Raw genomic sequence first — 19,976 nt, 5'->3', positions numbered from 1 at the left:
TCTGGACTGGTTTGCTTTTAGTTTTAGAGATCTAAGGTCTAAGGCCCCCCTCGGTCATGGCTGACCATGGGTGATGCATCCTGGGTGTTGGCTGCTTGCTCCAATCCTCGGCTGGAGCAGCGTGGATGTGTGGTGGGATGCAAGCCCGGGCGATGTCGTATGAAGGACAGGCTGTTGCCCGTGCAGCACGTCCCCCCTCTCCACGTCACTGATCGATCCAAGGGAACAGCAGGGCCGTTACAGTTTGGCACCAGCGCCATCGCAGGAGCTGCCAGAACGAGGTTGTAGACAACGACCAACGGCCTTAGGGACTCCGACTCCGGATTTGTCTTGAGGTTTACTCCTGGAGCCTTTTCCTTGACTGGATATGGCCACAAGGCAGTGGAGGCTTTAGATCAGAGTTGTCCCTCTCCTGGATGGACTGCCTTCCCAGGCTGACCAGCCTCATCTGCCCGAGACTCGTGGGGGCGGGAGCGTCTGCCTTCCCGACTGTACCACCTGCCCACTGCAGCCTTCATCCATCCGCCTTCCCAGCTGTTGTGACGCTTCACTAAAGTCAGCCGTCATCCTCCGCCTGTTCCACTGTTGGGGTCTTAGTTGGATTGCTCTTTGTCGGGGACCTCCCCCCCCTCGGCCTTACCGCCACGGGTGACCCTACCAGGAGCGTGGCTCCAGACGGCATCGATCTCAGGATCTCAGGACCACACGAGCTTCTCCACCACGACACGGAGACAATCTACGGAGAAGGATTTGGAGACAGCAGATTTAGAGATAGCAGCCTGGAAATAGGCCCTTTGACCCACCGACGCCCTTTGGCCCACTGAGTCCACGCTGACCCGCTCACACTAGTTCCACATTATCCCACTTTCTCATCCACTCCCCACCCTCTGGGGGAAATTTGGCCGGAGCCTATTAATCCACAGACCTGCAGGTCATTCGGGATGTGGGAGGAAACCGGACGAAACTTAAGAAAGGTGATATGGAGGAATTTCTTTAGTCAGAGGATGGTGAATCTGTGGAATTCTTTGCCACAGACGGTGGTGGAGGCCAAGCCAATGGATATATTTAATACGGAGATTGACAGGTACTCGATTGGTAAAGGCGTCAGGGGTTGGAGATCTTATCGAAACATATAAGATTATTAAGGGGTTGGACACGTTAGAGGCAGGAAACATGTTCCCAATGTTGGGGGAGTCCAGAACCAGGGGCCACAGTTTAAGAATAAGGAGTAGGCCATTTAGAACTGAGATGAGGAAAAACTTTTTCAGTCAGAGAGTTGTAAATCTGTGGAATTCTCTGCCTCAGAGGGCAGTGGAGGCCAATTCTCTGAATGCATTCAAGAGAGAGCTAGATAGAGCTCTTAAGGATAGCGGAGTCAGGGGGTATGGGGAGAAGGCAGGAACGGGGCACTGATTGAGAATGATCAGCCATGATCACATTGAATGGCGAAGGGCCGAATGGCCTCTTCCTGCGTCTATTGTCTATTGTTATGGGGACAAGGTGGGAGAATGGGGTTGAGAGGGAAAGATAGATCAGCCCATGATTAAATGACGGAGTAGAGTTGAAGGGCCGAATGGCCTACTTCTGCTTCTATGACGTATGAACACCTGGAGGAAACCCACGCGGTCACAGGGAGGACGTGCAAACTCCGCACTGACAGCGCCCGAGGTCAGGATCAAACCCGGGTCCCTGGCGTTGTGGGGCAGCAGCTCTACCCGCTGCGCCACCGTGCAGTTATATCTTTACATGCACTACTTTGTCCCATCCCTCCAGAATGAGGGTCATTTGTCTGTGGAATAGTTAGCACCTACGTCCATAACCATGCCTTAGACTAATTGCCCGGCCTTGCTCTGCTGGCTGGTGGCTGGAGTTTCCCCGGCCTTCACCACCAGAGAGGTGAAAGTCTCCTCACCTGGTTCTCATGTTGAACACAGGACATTCCTTGATGTTCTTGACAGAGCGTTAAAATAACCTGCCTCAGATAACTGGAAAAATGCCAACTGAAATCAAATCAGCGCAGCGGTAGAATTGCTGCCTCACAGCTCCGGAGGCCCGGGTTCGATCCTGACTACGGGTGCTGTCTGTACGGAGTTTGCACGTTCTCCCCGTGACCGCGTGCGTGGGTTATCTCCGGGTGCTCCGGTTTCCTACCACACTCCAAAGCTGGTTCATTGGCTTCTGTAAATTGTCTCTGGTGTGCAGGATTCAGCTGGTGTGCGATCGCAGGTCAGTGCGGACTCGGTGGGCCGAAGGGCCTGTTTCCATGCCGTATCTCTAAACTAAACTAACCAGTGGCACGACAATGGCGTTAATAAATGCATTTAACTTTAAAGGATGACAAGGGAGCCTTTCTTCAGTCCAAAGGAAAACGTTGTACAAACGTTTGTTTCTGCTGGAAATATATTATGACTAATGGCAAAACACACTGTGTACAGCAGTGTGTTAAACTACTGGGCAGCTTGAGAGACTTGTTAAAGCACAAGAGTTGTCCGTGACTCTGCCTCTGGTTTGTAGTTGGGTCTATAAGCTGTGAATTGTGTGGAGCAGAGAGGACACTCCACAATCCCCAGTCCTTTTGCAACTGATTAAACAAGAACAGGTCTTTATTCACTGTCGGAGCCCAGTTTGACAGTCTGAAACGTCACCCATTCCTTCTCTCCAGAGATGCTGCCTGACCCGCTGAGTTACTCCAGCATTTTGTGTTTATCTTCGATTGAAACCAGCATCTGCAGTTCTTTCTGACGCACTTGATATTTGAGCCACTGGAAGGTGCGACTTATCTTTCTGCATCAATGAGAATTTCTGGCAGTGCCTGATATTTCCAAGAAACGTCTGTAGAAAACACTCAACATTTTATATGGGCCGTCTTTGGTTGCAGTACTAACTCTGTCGGGGGGGTTTTGCTCTAGTATTGTGATTATTATATCGTCACAAAGCATGGCAACTTCAGCCCAACTTGCCCACACCGAACAACATGTCCCATCCAGGTACTAAAACTCGTTTGTTTGTTTGTTTGTTCCTGAACTACAGCCAAAACGGTACACCATAGCGCGACAATTTTAGGCCCACCTTACTCACCGTCGTCCCTTTGGTGCTAATGGAAGAAGTTTCATTGAAATCGGTGTTATGTTTTTAAAGTTATTCACATTTTAAAGTTTAAATCTATCTCCTAGGGAGGGAGGGGGGCAGGGGGAGGGGGGGAGAGGGTGCTGCACCAATGCAGGAGAGGTTTGGGCCCAACGGGTCCACTTGGTCTAGTCTACACTAGTTTCACCTGCATGCGTTTGGCCCATATCCTTCTAATCCTATCCTATCCATGTACTCGTCCATGTGCCTGTTAAACGTTATGATGGTACCTACCCTCAACTACCTCCTTCGAGGAAACCGGAGCACCCGGAGAAAACCCACACACGGTCACAGGGAGAACGTACAAACTCCGTACAGACAGCACCCGTAGTCAGGATGGAACCCGGGTCTCTGGCACTGTGAGGCAGCAACTCTACCGCTGCGCCACCGTGCCGATTTGGGTCGGGACACTTCTTCAGACTGATTGTAGGAGGGGAGGGTGTGGAAAGAAAGCTGGAATAGAGGAAGGGCAGGGCAAATGTGACATATTTTTTATCAGAGATTTGGGCATGGGCAAAGGGAGATCTCCCTGTTTCTCTGGGCGGATGTTTAACCTCCTCAGTCTATTGACACTAGGGTTGCCAATTGTCCCGTATTAGCCAGGACATCCCGTATTTTGGGCTAAATTATTTTGTCCCGTACGGGAACGACCTTGTACCGTATCAGTAGGGTTGCCAACTTCCTCACCCCCAAATACGGGACAAAGGGTGATGTCACCGCCACGTGACCTCACCCAGCCAGTGGCCACGTGCTCCCGCTCCACCAATGGCAGCCACTGGTTCCCGGACAGGGTGGTCTGCAGCACTGGGGTTCCGCAGGGAACAGTGCTAGCTCCATTCATGTTCACCCTGTACACTGTGGACTTCAGGCACAGCTCTGCAGACTCCTATCTACAGAAGTTCTCTGTCGACTCTGCCATCGTCGGCCTCTTCACGGGCGACGAGGACAGGGCGTACAGAGAACTGATCAAGGAGTTTGTGGACTGGTGCCAGCGGAACTGCCTCCGGATCAACGCGAGGAAAACCAGGGAGATGGTGGTGGATTTCCTCAGGAGCAGCCAGGTCCCCCCGACACCGGTGAACATCCAGGGAATGGACATCGAGAGGATGGATTCTTATAAGTACCTGGGTGTCTACCTCAGCAATAAACTGGACTGGACTGAAAACACCGATGCCCTATACAGAAAGGGCCAGAGCAGACTTTATCTGCTAAGGAGATTCAGGTCCTTTGGAGTGCAGGGGACACTCCTAAGGACCTTCTACAACACGGTGGTTGCATCTTCTATGGAGTGGTCTGCTGGAGCAGCAGCATCTCAGCGGCGGAAGGGAAGAGACTCGACAAGCTGGTCAGGAAGGCCAGCCTTGTCCTGGGTTGCCCCCTCGACTCAGTGCAGGCGGTGGGAGAGAGGAGGATGATGGCAAAGATAACATCACTGCTGGACAACGACTCCCACCCCATGCAGGACACTGTCACTGCACTGAGTAGCTCCTTCAGTGACAGACTCCTTCACCCCAAGTGTGTGAAGGAGCGATATAGGAGGTCCTTCCTTACCGCTGCTGTGAGACTGCACAACCAGCACTGCTCCCAGCAGACGTGTCAACAATAACAGCTAAGAACACACAGAAAACTGATGACAATTCATGTATCTTTTATTTATTATGAATGATTTCTTGCTATCCACTTTGCTGCTGTAACACTGTAAATTTCCCCGGTGTGGGACGAATAAAGGAATATATTGTTATTATTATTATCCCTGATCAATATTGATCCCTCTGCCAACCTTGCTCAGACAGATGGTGCACTAGTGTAGATGGGGCACGTTGGTCGATGTGGGCAAGTTGGCTCAAAGGGCCTGCTTCCACACTGTATGACTCTATGACTCGTTGAGGTAGGTGATACGTTTTCACTCTCAGTATCCTTCACCCTTACGTGATTTTTTACGCGAGAAATCAAAAACAAACTGACACAAGACCGCCATTTTGCTCCAACCCTTTTAATTACGCTGGCACAGGTGCAGAATGTCGCAGTGCACAGTTGCAGAATGTCGCAGTGCACAGGTGCAGAATGTCGCAGTGCACAGGTGCAAGCTATACAACAACGCCTTACAGTAATGTGCAGGAAGGAACTGCAGATGCTGATTTAAACCGAAGATCGACACACAGAGCTGGAGTTACTCAGTGGGACAGGCAGCATCTCTGGAGAGAAGGAATGGGTGACGTTGCGGGTCGAGACAAAGTCTGAAGAAGGGTCTCGACCTGAAACGTCACCCATTCCTTCTCTCCAGAGAAGCTGCCTGTCCCGCTGAGTTACTCCAGCTTTTTGTGTCTATTTTCGATGCATTACAGTAAGATGTGCACGTTGCTTCAAGAACAGATAGTTGTTGGAAAATACCACACAGCAGACAATAAACATATTGATCAAAAGATTATAAATTCAGATAAATCCGTGTCAAATAGTATACTTAAATATCAGAGGAAATAAATGTAAGGCTCTTATTTAAATGATTCATCTTTGCAATATTTCCATGCTGTCCAATTTTTGGAGTGAACTGGAACTTGGTGACTGCAAAGATTTTCAGCCGTATATTCGGCCTGGTGGCGCAGCGGTAGAGTTGCTGCTTTACAGCGTCAGAGTCCCAGGTTCAATCCTGACTACGGGTGCTGTCTATGTGGAGTTTGCATGTTCACCCTGTGACCTGCGTGGGTGTTCTACGGGTCCTCCGGTTTCCTCCCACATCCCAACCACATGCGAGTTTGCCGGTTATCGGCCTCTGTAAATGTTCTCTGGTGTCTCTGGTATCGAAACATATAAGATTATTAAGGGATTGGACACATTAGAGGCAGGAAACATGTTCCCAATGTTGGGGGAGTCCAGAACCAGCGGCCACAGTTTAAGAATAAGGGGTAGGCCATTTAGAACTGAGATGAGGAAAAACTTTCTCAGTCAGAGAGATGTGAATCTGTGGAATTCTCTGCCTCAGAAGGCAGTGGAGGCCAATTCTCTGAATGCATTCAAGAGAGAGGTAGATAGAGCTCTTAAGGATAGCGGAGTCAGGGGGTATGAGGAGAAGGAAGGAACGGGGTACTGATTGAGAATGATCAGCCATGATCACATTGAAAGGGCCGATTGGCCTACTCCTGCACCTATTGTCTATTGTCTAGGGTAGAACTAGTGATCGCTGGTCGGCGCGGACTCGATGGGCCGAAGGGCCTGTTTCCACGCTGTGTCTCGAAACTAGACCAAAGTAAATTCTCCCAAATTAAATGATTGAATTGCAATGCTGGAGTAATTTATAACTTATAATATTATTCTTCCTGCAGAGAACAGATTATATCAATGCCAGTTTTATGGATGGTTATAAGCAAAAGAATGCCTACATCGGCACGCAAGGTAAGCAGCAACAACTGGAAAACTCTCCACTTTCATTGTTTCGAAGGAATGAAGTAGACCTTTCCCCATCTATCCCACCCCCACATTTATTGCCTTGTAACCTGCTCTCTTTCACACACCTATTAACACCCCTCTGATTCTCCCAGCAACCCATCTACTTTACGGATAATTTAAAGTGACCAACAAACCTAACAACCAACATGCCTTTCCCTCTGAGCACCTGATCTAAACCAGTCACGGCCTTGTTCATCTCGGCCAAATATCCTTGCGATCTTAGAATACAGAGTGCTGGAGTAACTCAGCGGGTCAGGCAGCATCTCTGGAGAACATGGATAGGTGACGTTTCACAGAGTGCTGGAGTAACTCAGCGGGTCAGGCAGCATCTCTGGAGAACATGGATAGGTGACGTTTCGGGTCGTGACCCTGTATGGAGAAGAGACCCGACCCGAAACGTCACCGATCCGTATTCTCCAGAGATGCTGCCTGACCTGCTGAGTTACTCCAGCATTCTGAGTCTATCTCCAGGGATGCTGCCTGACCCGCTGAGGTACTCCAGCATTCTGAGTCTATCTCCAGGGATGCTGCCTGACCCGCTGAGGTACTCCAGCATTCTGTGACTATCTCCAGAGATGCTGCCTGACCCGCTGAGGTACTCCAGCATTCTGTGACTATCTCCAGAGATGCTGCCTGACCCGCTGAGGTACTCCAGCATTCTGTGACTATCTCCAGAGATGCTGCCTGACCCGCTGAGGTACTCCAGCATTCTGTGACTATCTCCAGAGATGCTACCTGACCCGCTGAGTTACTCCATCTTCTTTGTCAATGGACTGTTAATTGGCAATTCCTTGGTTTTTAATTCACAACCATCCCTTCAGGAAGTGATGAAAGCTTTTCTGCAAGTCAGGCAACATCTTAAGAGAGAGAAAAACAGAGAGATAATAATGGTTTCACAGATCCAGGAGCAACAGTCCATGTTTATAATTTCTAGTGTTTGGATCGTTCAGCTCTCGTGTTGTTTTCGAGATCCCGGATCATCGAGGTGTAACCTTGAAGAGGTTCCCCACCTCTCTCTGACGAGAGTTCCGCAATACCCTCTCTCTCTCTCTACTCCCCCTCCCTCTGTGAGACGAAGGGTCTCGACCCGAAACCTCGCCCGTTCCTTCTCCCCAGAGATGCTGCCTGACCCGCTGAGTCACCCCAGCTTCTTGTGTCCATCTAACCTTCCCAGGTATTAGCAAAGATACTAGAGGAGCAAGATGGACCACTCCGTCGACACCGCCTATACTGAAGTGTAGTACGCAAAGGAGCGTAACGTCCGCCATTTTAGTAGGCAAAACCTGCCGTCCGCTCTGCCTCTCGCAGTGTAGTCAGTGTTTTGGGGGGAACAGTATGTGTGATGATACCATAAAAATGCAGAATATATCTCATCTATCAATTCACAGATTTTTGTTATTTTTCTTTTTAAATGTTTCTGCAAGTTTCTGCCTACTAAAATGGCGCCGTGACGTACTACGGTTTTTAGGGTCGAGTGGTCTATCTTGTTCCTCTTCTATCTTTGGGTATTAGTTTCCCTTCATATCTTCTCCTCATCCTTCGCTGAAAATGAAGGACGTTTCCGGTGATCAACAGCAATGTTGGTCCCCAGTTTCTGGTCATGCAAGGCTGCCTTAGTTTTACACTGCCCTTGTGTTATTACCCCTGGCTGTAAGGTCTGATCTGACGCTGTGCGTGCGTGTTTGATCCATGACCTTGACTTCATTGGGCTGATGTCGAGCGGGCAAGTCCGAAGGAGGGTCCCTGACCCGAAACGTCGCCTGGTCCATTTCCTCCCCAGGTGCTACCTGACCCGCTGAGTTCCTCCAGCACTTTTGTGCTTTGCTCCAGGTTTCAGCATCTGCAGTCTCTTGTGTCTCTGGATGTTGACGCTCCCTGCCTCCAATGGTGGCCTTTGCAAGTCAAGTCAATTTTATTTGTACAGCACATTTAAAAACAACCCACGTTGACCAAAGTGCTGTACATCAGTTCAGGTACTAAGAACGAACATACAATGGCACACAAACATAGCAGCACATACATAAACAGTTCACAGCACCCCCTCAGAGGGCCTCAAATGCTAGGGAGTAGAAATAGGTTTTGAGCCTGGACTTAAAGGAGTGGATAGAGGGGGCAGTTCTGATGGGGAGAGGGATGCTGTTCCACAGTCTAGGAGCTGCAACCGCAAAAGCGCGGTCACCCCTGAGTCCTACAAGTCCTGGGGGCCACTGCCTCACGGAACAGAGATCTCCCAATTGCCAAACAGTTCAACTCCCCCTCCCATTCCCACACTGACCTTTCTGTCCTGGGCCTCCTCCATTGTCAGAGTGAGGCCCAGCTCAAATTGGAGGAACGGCACCTCATATTTCACTTGGGCAGCTCACACCCCAATGGTATAAAGTTTGATTTCTCTAACTTCAGGTAACCCTTGCATTCCCTCTCTCTCTCACTCTGTTCCTCCCCCACCCTAGCCGTCCAACTAGTTTCACTGTCGTCTTGCTTAGTTTCACTTTTCCTGTCATTCATTATCACCTTCCCCGCAGCCAACAATGGACCATTGTGGGCTTCACCTTTCCTTGATCATCGTTGGGCTGGCTTTGATTTGTCCTTTTGCGTAGCTTTCATTCATTTGCTCTTTGTACCCCTTCGTCTCTCTAGTTTCCCCTCGATCCTGACTCTCAGTCTGAAGAAGGGTCTCAAACTAGGGGCTAGCGGAATCAAGAGATATGGGGAGAAGGCAGGCACGGGTTACTGATTGTGAATGATCAGCCGTGATCACAATGAATGGCAGTGCTGGCTCAAAGGGGCAATGGCCTCCTCCTGCATCTACTTTCTATGATTCTAAACCGAAACGTTACCTACTGCTTTTCTCCAGAGATGCTGCCTGACCCGCCGAGTTACTGTCAGTGTAAACCAGCATCCTTCCTATGCACTTTAACTTGTGCTGTTCATGTCAACAACTGGGATCCACAGGAGGCGGATGGTGGGACTGGCCACGAAAGGTCCATCATTCAGCCGCCCTTCAGTCCCCAGCAACATGTCCAGACATCCCTGGGAGCTGGTGAAGTTCCAGAGGACCTGATGCTCTTTGCCAGCTCCTTGAGGTCCTGTCAAGGAGATGCTGCACCATAGACACCACTTAGTTCATAGTGTCTGGTCACTGAGTTCCTCCAGCACTTTGTGCTTTGCTCCAGGTTTCAGCATCTGCAGTCTCTCGTGTCTCTGGATGTTGACGCTCCCTGCCTCCAATGGTGGCCTTTGCAAGTCAAGTCAATTTTATTTGTATAGCACATTTAAAAACAACCCACGCTGACCAAAGTGCTGGTTCACATCGACGACAGACACAAAATGCTGGAGTAACTCAGCGGGACAGGCAGCATCTCTGGAGAGAAGGAACGGGTGACGTTTCGGGTCAAGAATCTTCTTCAGACTGAGATTCATGGGACAGGGAAACTAGAGAAATGGAAGGCTAAGGTGTGAAAACAACAAATCAAAGCAGACGCTGTTCAAGGAAATGTAGAGAGCAGGAGGAATCAGAGAGAGGGAGCAGCGAGAGAGGAGGATGTTGCAGAATTGTCGGAGGGAGGAGGAGAACGTCTTCAAAGTAGACAGACCCTGAGGAGATTTTGCTGTGGAGCGGACAAAATGTGTAGGAAGGAACTGCAGACGCTGGTTTACACCGAAGATAGACACAAAGTGCTGGAGTAACTCAGCGGGACAGGCAGCATCTCTGGAGAGAAGGGTCTCGACCTGGGCGTTTTGGGTCTAGACCCTTCTATAGTTCATATGACCTCCATGAATGGATTTGATGAACTGTGAGGGTTGGCCTTGGCCTTGACCTTACCAAGGCTACCGGCTGGCGTGGGGGAGAGCTTGTTTGGTGCGGACATCTTGTGTCTCACTCTTTCCCCAGGAGCTTTGGATAATCCGCCCCTCCGTAGTCGAATTCTTTATTTTCAATATTAGTTAGTTTAGTTTCGTTTAGAGATACAGCGCTGAAACAGGCCCTTCGGCCCACCGGGTCCACACCGACCAGCGATCCCCACACATTAACACTACCCTACACACACCAGGGACAATTTAATGTTTACGATCAAGCCAATTAAACAGGCCCTTCAGCCCACTGGGAGCTCGCCGCCCAGCGATCCCCACACATTAACACTATCCTATACACACTAGGGACAATTTAACGTTTACGATCAAGGCAATTAAACAGGCCCTTCAGCCCACTGGGAGCGCGCCGACCAGCAATCCCCACACACTAAAACTGTCCTACATAAACTAGGGACAATTTTTTTAAAAATTTACATTTACCAAGCCAATTAATCTACAAACCTGCACGTCTTTGGAGTGCGGGAGGAAACGGAAGATCTCGGGGAAAACCCACGCAGGTCACGGGGAGAACAACGTACAAACTCCGTACGGACAGTACCCGTAGTCGGGATGGAACCCGGGTCTCCGGCCACCATTTTATGTTCTTTATTCTAGGTCCATTGGAAAGGACGTACGATGACTTCTGGAGGATGGTGTGGGAGCAGCATGTCCTCGTTATAGTCATGACTACAAGGTGAGAGGACTTGCTTCAGTGGCAAACAATGAATCTACCAACCATCTTGGCCTGCTCATCCTGAAACGTCAACCTCTTGACTCCTGGAAACATTTAGCTTAGTTTATTAGTGAGACAGGAGATGTCCGCACCAAACAAGCTCTCCCTCGATTAGTTTATTATCGAGGTACAGTGAAAAGCTTTTTGTTGCGTGCTAACCAGTCGTCGAAAAGACTATACGTGATTACAATCAAGCCGTGCACTGATGCAGGACAAAGGGAATAACATTTGGTGCAAGATGAAGTCCGATTAAAGTTATTCCGAGGGTCTCCAGTGAGGTAGATGGTAGTTCCAGACCGCTCTAGTTGGTGATCGGCCGGGAAAAAACTCCCTGAATCTGGAGGTGTGCGTTTCCAAACTTTTTTACAATGTTTTCAAATGTTGATGTTGTAAGATCACATTAGTTTCTGCTCACTGATAAAACCAAAAGCACGTTAAACAGGACAACAGATTAATCTTTGCCTGAAAGTAGCTCTTTTGTTCTTTGATTGAACGCTCACCGTGAGTATTTCGAATGGAATTTAATCTCATCACTGGCCTGGCTCTGAATGTAAGTCAGTTCACATGAGGTGCAGTCAGATAGTGTCGGCAAATTTACACAGTTAACCTGATGGAACAAACTACTTTGAGTAATCCTTTTAACTTCCAATTTCTTAGATATTTATATGGAACAGAATAGTCCTTTAAACAATAAGTAGATGCTGCTGTTCCACTCTGCAGGATGGTCTTAGGACTCTTAGTCACAGAATGATACATAGGATAGTCATAGAATGATACTGCGTGGAAACAGGCCCTTCGGCCCAACTTGCCCACACCGTCCAACATGTCCCAGCTACACTAGTTCAACATGTCCCAGCTACACGTCCCATCTACACTAGTCCCACCTGCCTACACTGGCCAACATGTCCCAGCTACACAAGTCCCACCTGCCCACACCGACCAACATGCCCCATCTACACTAGTCCCACCTGCCCACACTGACCAACATGCCCCATCTACACTAGTCCCACCTGCCCACACTGGCCAACATGCCCCATCTTCACTAGTCCCACCTGCCCACACTGGCCAACATGCCCCATCTACACTAGTCCCACCTGCCCACACTGGCCAACATGCCCCATCTACACTAGTCCCACCTGCCCACACCGGCCAACATGTCCCAGCTACACTAGTCCCACCTGCACACACCGGCCAACATGTCCCAGCTACACTAGTCCCACCTGCCCACACCGGCCAACAGGTCCCAGCTACACTAGTCCCACCTGCCCACACCGGCCAACAGGTCCCAGCTACACTAGTCCCACCTGCCCACACCGGCCAACATGTCCCATATACACTAGTCCCACCTGCTCACACTTGGTCCATATCCCTCCAAACCTGTCCTATCCATGTACCTGTCTAGCTGTTTCTTGAACGTTTGGATAGTCCCAGCCTCAACTACCTCCTCTGGCAGCTTGTTCCATCCGTCCACCACCCTTTGCGTGACAAAGTTCCCTGCTCAGGTTCCTATTAAATCTTTTCCCCTTCACCTTAAACCTATGTCCTTTGGTCCTCGATTCCTCTACTCTGGGCAACTCTACTCTACCCGATCTATTCCTCTCATGGTTTTATACACCTCAATAAGATCACCCCTCATCCTCCTGCGCTCCAAGGAATAGAGACCCAGCCTACTCAACCTCTCCCTATAGCTCACACCCTCTAGTCCTGGCAACGTCCTCGTAAATCTTCTCTGTACGCTTTCCAGCGCGACAACATCTTTCCCATAAAATGGTGCCCAGAACTGAAAAACTATACTCTAAATGTGGCCTGACTGCACTTAGTGTTCCCATAGTTTTACAAGAACACTTCTCCATAGATGCTGCCTGGCCCGCTGAATTACTCCAGCTCTTTGTGGGGTGTGCGTTTCTATTTTGGTAAACGAGCATCTGCATTTCCTCGTGCTCGCCGCCATTTTGTTCCTCTGCCAGGGGATTTCGAAGAGTGGAAGCGTTTCCATATCATTTTCAAATCTTGTCGTTCTATCAGACTGCACCAATGCTCGCTCGTTATGTTTTCTAACCGTGTGTTTCCCTGCTATAGAATTGACGAGAGCGGCAGGAAAAAATGTGGCCAGTATTGGCCGTTGGACCAAAACGTTCAGGCCAACTATGGACTCATCTCAGTGAAAAACCTGAAAGCAGAAAGCTTTAAACATTTCAACAAAACAACACTAGTGATTCAGAATGTAGAGGTAAGGGAACCATCTTTTGCTGCGTGTCTTTGTAAAGTTAGTTGACTGTTGCTGATAGAGCAGTTTAGTTTAACAGGCGGCACGGTGGCACAGCTGCCTTACAGCGAATGCAGCGCCGGAGACTCAGGTTCGATCCTGACTATGGGCGCCGTCTGTACGGAGTTTGTACGTTCTCCCCGTGACCTGCGTGGGTTTTCTCCGAGATCTTCGGTTTCCTCCCACACTCCAACGACGTGTAGGTTTGTAGGTTAATTGACTGGGTAAATGTTTTTAAAAAATTGTCCCTAGTGTGTGTAGGATAGTGTTAATGTGCGGGGATCGCTGGGCGGCGCGGACTGGGTGGGCCAAAGGGCCTGTTTCCGCGCTGTATCTCTAAAAAATCTAAATTTGAAAATACAGCGTGTAAACAGGCCCTTCGGCCCACCCAGTCCATGCCGACCCTTCGATCACCCGTCCATCCTAGTTCTCTGTTCTCTATTTTCTCATCCGCTCCTGACACTCGAGAGGCAATTTACAGAGGCCAGTGAACCTGCCATACAGTGGCGCAGCAGCGGTTTCATTGCCTTACTGCGCCAGAGACGTGAGTCCGATCCTGACGACAGGAGCCGTCGGTGTGGAGTTTGTATGTTCTCCGGGGTAGACCCAAAATGCTGGAGTAACTCAGCGGGACAGGCAGCATCTCTGGAGATAAGGAGCAGGTGACGTTTCGTGTCGTAACCCTTCTGCAGACTGTCTGAAGAAAGGCTCCAACCCGAAACGTCACCTATTCTTTTTCTTCAGAGATGCTGCCTGACCCGCTGAGTTGCTCCAGCACTTTTTTAGATTTTTTTTAGATTTAGAGATACAACGTGGAAACAGGCCCTTCGGCCCACCGAGTCCGTGCCGCCCAGCGATCCCCGCACACTAACACTATCCTACACTAGGGACAATTTTTACATTTACCCAGTCAATTAACCTACATACCTGTACGTCTTTGGAGTGTGGGAGAAAACCGAAGATCTCGGAGAAAACCCACGCAGGTCACGGGGAGAACGTACAAACTCCGTACAGTACAGCACCCGTAGTCAGGATTGAACCTGAGTCTCCGGCGCTGCATTCGCTGTAAGGCAGCAACTCTACCACTGTGCCACCGTGCCTATCTTCAGTATAAACCAACATCTGCAGTTGCTTCCTACACATTGGGTTTGTAGGTTAATTGGCTTCTGTATATTGCTCCTAGTGTGTAGAATATAACTGGTATATGGGTAGTTGCTGGACGACATGGACTCGATGGGCCGAAGGGCCTGTTTCCATGCTGTATCTCTAAACTAAACGATAAGAAGGGTCCCGACCTGAAACGTCACCTATTCCTATTTCTCCAAAGATGCTGCCCGACCTGCTAAGTTTCTCCTGCATTTTGTGTATATATCTTTGGGATAAACCTTAATCCACATTAACACTTGGCAACACTCCAATATTTCTCAGTGAGAACCAAGAAATTGGGTTCAACAGAAACAAAACTCACTAAACAGAAAAGGTATTCAGGTGTCTGAAGAAGGGTCTCGGCCAAAAACGTCACCCATTCCTTCTCTCCAGAGATGCTGCCTGACCCGCTGAGTTACTCCAGCTTTTTGTGTCTATCTACGGTTTAAACCAGCATCTACAGTTTAAATCGAAACGTATAAGATTATTAAGGGGTTGGTCACGTTAGAGGCAGGAAACATGTTCCCAATGTTGGGGGAGTCCAGAACAAGGGGCCACAGTTTAAGAATAAAAGGGGTAGGCCATTTAGAACTGAGATGAGGAAAAACGTTTTCAGTCAGAGAGTTGTGAATCTGTGGAATTCTCTGCCTCAGAAGGCAGTGGAGGCCAATTCTCTGAATGCATTCAAGAGAGAGCTGGATAGAGCTCTTAAGGATAGCGGAGTCAGAGGGTATGGGGAGAAGGCAGGAATGGGGTACTGATTTAGAATGATCAGCCATGATCACATTGAATGGTGGTGCTGGCTTGAAGGGCCGAATGGCCTCCTCCTGCACCTATTGTCTGTTGTCTAAGGCCTGTCCCACTTTAGGCAATTTTAAGGCGACTGCCGGTGACTAGGCTGTCTCCGACAGTTTGCCGGGTGTCGCGGGCATGATCGTGAGGAGTCTTCCAAGAATCGTAGTGGATCCCAGCATGTCGCTGAGAAATCATCCGGAGTGAGATTTCTCGGCGACAGCTGGCTTGTCGCCAGGTATCGTAGCTTATTGCGGGCGCAGTCTGTCGCACGCTGTCCCCAGGTTTGCTAGGTTCTCTTAGATGCATTTAGAAGCACGTAATATTAAAATAAGTAAAGTCATTTCAAAATACCTCAAAATGCTTGTGTTTAACCAATTTATTTACCGTCAGGACATTTGACAGGTAGATTGGAGGTGACAGTTTGACGGTCAAGTGAGCGTGGGAATTTTCGCGATGTTTATGGCCATCAGCCATTACATTTAAAGTGCGCTCCCAACCCAGATATGCAACCCAGAAACCAGATATGCATCTCCCGCACATTTTCAAAGAATGTCCACACACTTTTCACAAAAATCCACTTAACCACTTTAAAAAAAATTTTTTTTATTACAGCTATTAGTAAACTGGAAGTAAATCCAGTTTATGCCTTGTTACAGTGATGCTTGGTTTTTGAGTAACCCATACAAGATGTTATAGTTCAAAACTCTCAAGTACTTACCGACTTGTCAGTGATTTCAGCGAAAATTAGGACGCCGGAGAAGCATTGACAGCGTGGGAATTTCGCGATGTTTCCGAAGACGGTGTAATCTCCACCTGTCGTGGTCATTGTCGTCGGGTAAAATAAAAGTTCGGCGATCTGCTGCGACTTTGACAGTCGCCTTAAAATCGCCTAAGTGGGACAGGCCCTTTAGTTTTAGAGATAGAGATACAGCACGGAAACAGGCCCTTCGGCCCATCGAGTCTGCGCCAACCACTGATCCCCGCACACTAACACTATTCTGCACGAACTGGGGACAATTTACATTTATACCAAGCCAATCAACCTACAAACCTGTACGTCTTTGGAGCGTGGGAGGAAACCGAAGATCCCGGAGAAAACCCACGCAGGTCACGGGGAGAACGTACAAACTCCGTACAGAGTCGGGATCAAACCCGGGCCTTAAGTGCTGTAAGGCGGCACCTCTACCGCTGCCCCACCTGCAGTCCCTCCCTACACAAGGGAATACGTATTTTGATTTTGATTCTCTACTGCAGACCCATGAGAGGCGGCAGGTGATCCACTTCCAGTACGTGAGCTGGCCGGATTACGGGGTGCCCTCGTCCGCGGCCGCGCTGATCGATTTCCGGGCGGCCGTGCGGCAGCAGCAAGCCCTCTCCCTCCATAACCTGGGCAACCGCTGGAAGGGCCACCGGGGAGGACCACCCATAGTCGTCCACTGCAGTGCCGGCATAGGCAGAACAGGTAGGGCTCGACGCCCGTAAAACAGGTTGCCGTCCTTGCTGTGGGGGGGGGGGGGCACACGTGCTTGGACAGCGTGGATTTGTTTTGAGAGTGCTTGTATACAAAAACAGGGATGTAATACAATACAATACAATACAATATATCTTTATTGTCATTGTACAGGGGTACAACGAGATTGGGAATGCGCCTCCCATACGATGCAATAAATTAATTAGCTAGTCAGTATTAATTTAAACAACCCAATGAAACAAATTAGAACAGTTTTAAAACAGAATAAAGTGCAAGTAGATCTGTGCCGGTTCAATGTGCGATGTGACCATCCGGCTCAGCAGGACCGGTTCATGGCAGCTATGGCCCTGGAGATGAAACTGTTCCTGAGTCTGGAGGTGCGGGCGTAGAAGGCCTTGTATCGTCTGCCCGATGGTAGAAGTTCGAACAGACTGTTGCAGGGGTGTGAAGAGTATTTGTGGCTTTACTGAGGCATCGTGTGTTGTAGATGCCCTCCAAGGCTGGTAGCTGTGTTCCGATAGTCCTCTGAGCTCTATGGACTACCCGCTGGAGCTTTCCTCTCTGCTGAGAAGGTCTGAAGAATGGTCTCGACCCAAAACGTCACCTTCTCTCCAGAGATGCTGCCTGTCCTGCTGAGTTACTCCAGCTTTTTGTGTCTATCTTTAGTTTAAACCAGCATCTTCAGTTCCTTCCTGCACATGTATTGCTGAGGCTCGATCAGGTGCTGGTCAGGCCGCATTTGGAGTATTGTGAGCAATCTAGGCCGCCATATCTGAGGAAGGGTGTGCTGGCTCTGGAGAGGGTCCAGAGGAGGTTGACAAGAATGATCCCAGGAATGAGTGGGTTAACCTATGATGAGCGTTTGACTGGACCTATACTCACTGGAGTTTAGAAGAATGAGGGGGGGCCTCATTAAAACATAGTGAAAGGCTTGGATAGCGTGGATGTGGAGAGGATGTTTCCACTAGTGGGAGAGTCTAGGACTAGAGGTCACAGCCTCAGAATTAAAGGACGTTCTTTCAGGAAGGAGATGAGGAGGAATTTCTTTAGTCAGAGGGTGGTGAATCTGTGGAATTCTTTGCCACAAAAGGCTGTGGAGGTCAAGTGAATAGATATGTTTACGGCAGAGATTGATAGATTCTTGCTTTGTACGGGTGTCAGGGGTTATGGGGAGAAGGCAGGAGAATGGGGTTCGGAGGGAGAGATAGGTTAGCCATGATTGAATGGCGGAGTAGACTTGATGGGCCGAATGGCCTAAATCTACTCCTATCATTTATGACCTTATGCCTCGGCAAGGCCACCAGCCTAATCAGCCGAGGGGCCTGTTTCCATGCTGCTTGACTCTATGACATCTTCAGCTAGGTTAATGTTCACTCCACATGGTATCGAGAAATGGCTGAGAACATTGGATACAACAAAGGCCATGAAATTGGACAAGGCATAATCAAGGATGAGTCTAGACGGTTGCTCCTTCTCCCAACAGGCAAGAGGTACAGAAGTGTGAAAACGCACAGCTCCAGATTCAGGGACAGTTTCTTCCCAGCTGTTATCAGGCAACTGAACTATCCTCTCACCAACTAGAGAGTGGTCCTGACCTCCCATCTACCTCATTGGAGACCCTCGGAGTGTCGTTTATTGGACCTTACTGGACTTTGTGTGGTACTAAACGTTATCCCCTTATCCTGTTCCTGCACACTGTGGACTGTGATAACTGTGGCTTGATTGTAATCAAATCACTGCCACCTGATTATAATCGTATGTCGTCTTTTCGCTGACTGGTGAGCACGCAACAAAAAAGCTTTTCATTGTACCTTTAAGTTTAGAGATACAGCACGGAAACAGGCCCTTCGGCCCACCGGCCTCGCTAACCCAGTGACCCACACACACAGAGATGCTGCCTGACCCGCTGAGTTACTCCGGCTTTTTGTGCCTATCTACGGTTTAAGCCAGCATCTGTAGTTTAGATTTATAGACAGAGATACAGCACGGAAACAGGCCCTTCTGCCCACCGAGTCCGTGCCGACCAGCGATCCCCACACACTAAAACCATCCTGCAACACACTGGGGACAATTTACATTTATACCAAGCCAATTAGCCTACAAACCTGTACGTCGTTGGAGTGTGGGAAGGAACCGGAGATCGCGGAGAAAACCCTCGCAGGTCACGGGGAGAACGTGCAAACTCCGTACAGACAGCACCCGTAGTCAGGAACGAACCCGGGTCTCTGGCGCTGTAAGACAGCAACTCTACCGCTGCACCACCTCGACAATAAACTGAAATTTTAAACTAGCAATACGGAAAATTCACATCTCCAAGACTCACGGGCCGAGTCGTTTTAATACGCAAAGTGAAATTTATAAACTTGCCCCGTCTCTCTGCTCCTCAGTGGCTAAATTGTGAGTGTAATTATTGCTCTGATAATTCCAACCTCATCTATTGCATCCGCTGCTCTAGATGTCGACTTCTTTACATCGGCGAAACCAAACGCAGACTCGGCGATCGTTTCGCTCAACACCTTCGCTCAGTCCGCCTTAACCAACCTGATCTCCCGGTGGCTGAGCACTTCAACTCCCCCTCCCACTCCCAGTCTGATCTTTCTGTCATGGGCCTCCTCCAGTGCCATAGTGAGGCCCACCGGAAATTGGAGGAACAGCACCTCATATTTCGCCTGGGCAGCTTGCAGCCCAGCGGTATGAACATTGACTTCACCAACTTTAGATAGTTCCTCTGTCCCTCTCCCTCTCCCCCCCCCCCCCCCCCCCCTTCCCAGATCTCCCACTGTCTTCCTGTCTCCACCTATATCCTTCCTTTGTCCCGCCCCCCTTGACATCAGTCTGAAGAAGGGTCTCGACCTGAAGCTTCACCCATTCCTTCTCTCCTGAGATGCTGCCTGACCTGCTGAGTTACTCCAGCATTTTGTGAATAAATACCTTCGATTTGTTCCAGCATCTGCGGTTATTTTCTTACACTACATTGCTCTGATAAGTCTGATAAAGTTGACATTTGCTGCTCTTCTGTGGGGTAAGTTCCCACGGTTACGTTAGGCCTTGGACAACAACAGGCCTTGTTAACACCAGTGCCACTCTGTTCCAGTAAAGCTCCCTGCTATCAGATATTTGGCACAGGCTGCCAGCTACTTCTT

At 49.3% G+C, this 19,976-nt stretch overlaps 1 protein-coding gene across 1 annotated transcript in view; it reads left to right on the top strand.

Annotated features, from left to right (window-relative positions):
• ptpn9a (protein tyrosine phosphatase non-receptor type 9a) overlaps positions 1 to 19,976 on the top strand; it is a 97,861-nt gene that overhangs the window by 65,189 nt on the left and 12,696 nt on the right. Inside the window, exons 8-11 of the mRNA XM_078429804.1 lie at positions 6,447 to 6,516; positions 11,038 to 11,116; positions 13,235 to 13,385; positions 16,617 to 16,824. Coding sequence (XP_078285930.1) covers positions 6,447 to 6,516; positions 11,038 to 11,116; positions 13,235 to 13,385; positions 16,617 to 16,824 — 508 coding nt within the window. The remainder of the gene's footprint in view (positions 1 to 6,446; positions 6,517 to 11,037; positions 11,117 to 13,234; positions 13,386 to 16,616; positions 16,825 to 19,976) is intronic.

Source organism: Rhinoraja longicauda, chromosome 38 (assembly GCF_053455715.1).
Source record: "Rhinoraja longicauda isolate Sanriku21f chromosome 38, sRhiLon1.1, whole genome shotgun sequence".
Lineage (NCBI taxonomy): Eukaryota > Metazoa > Chordata > Chondrichthyes > Rajiformes > Arhynchobatidae > Rhinoraja > Rhinoraja longicauda.
This window is presented reverse-complemented; position numbering and strand designations above follow the sequence as displayed.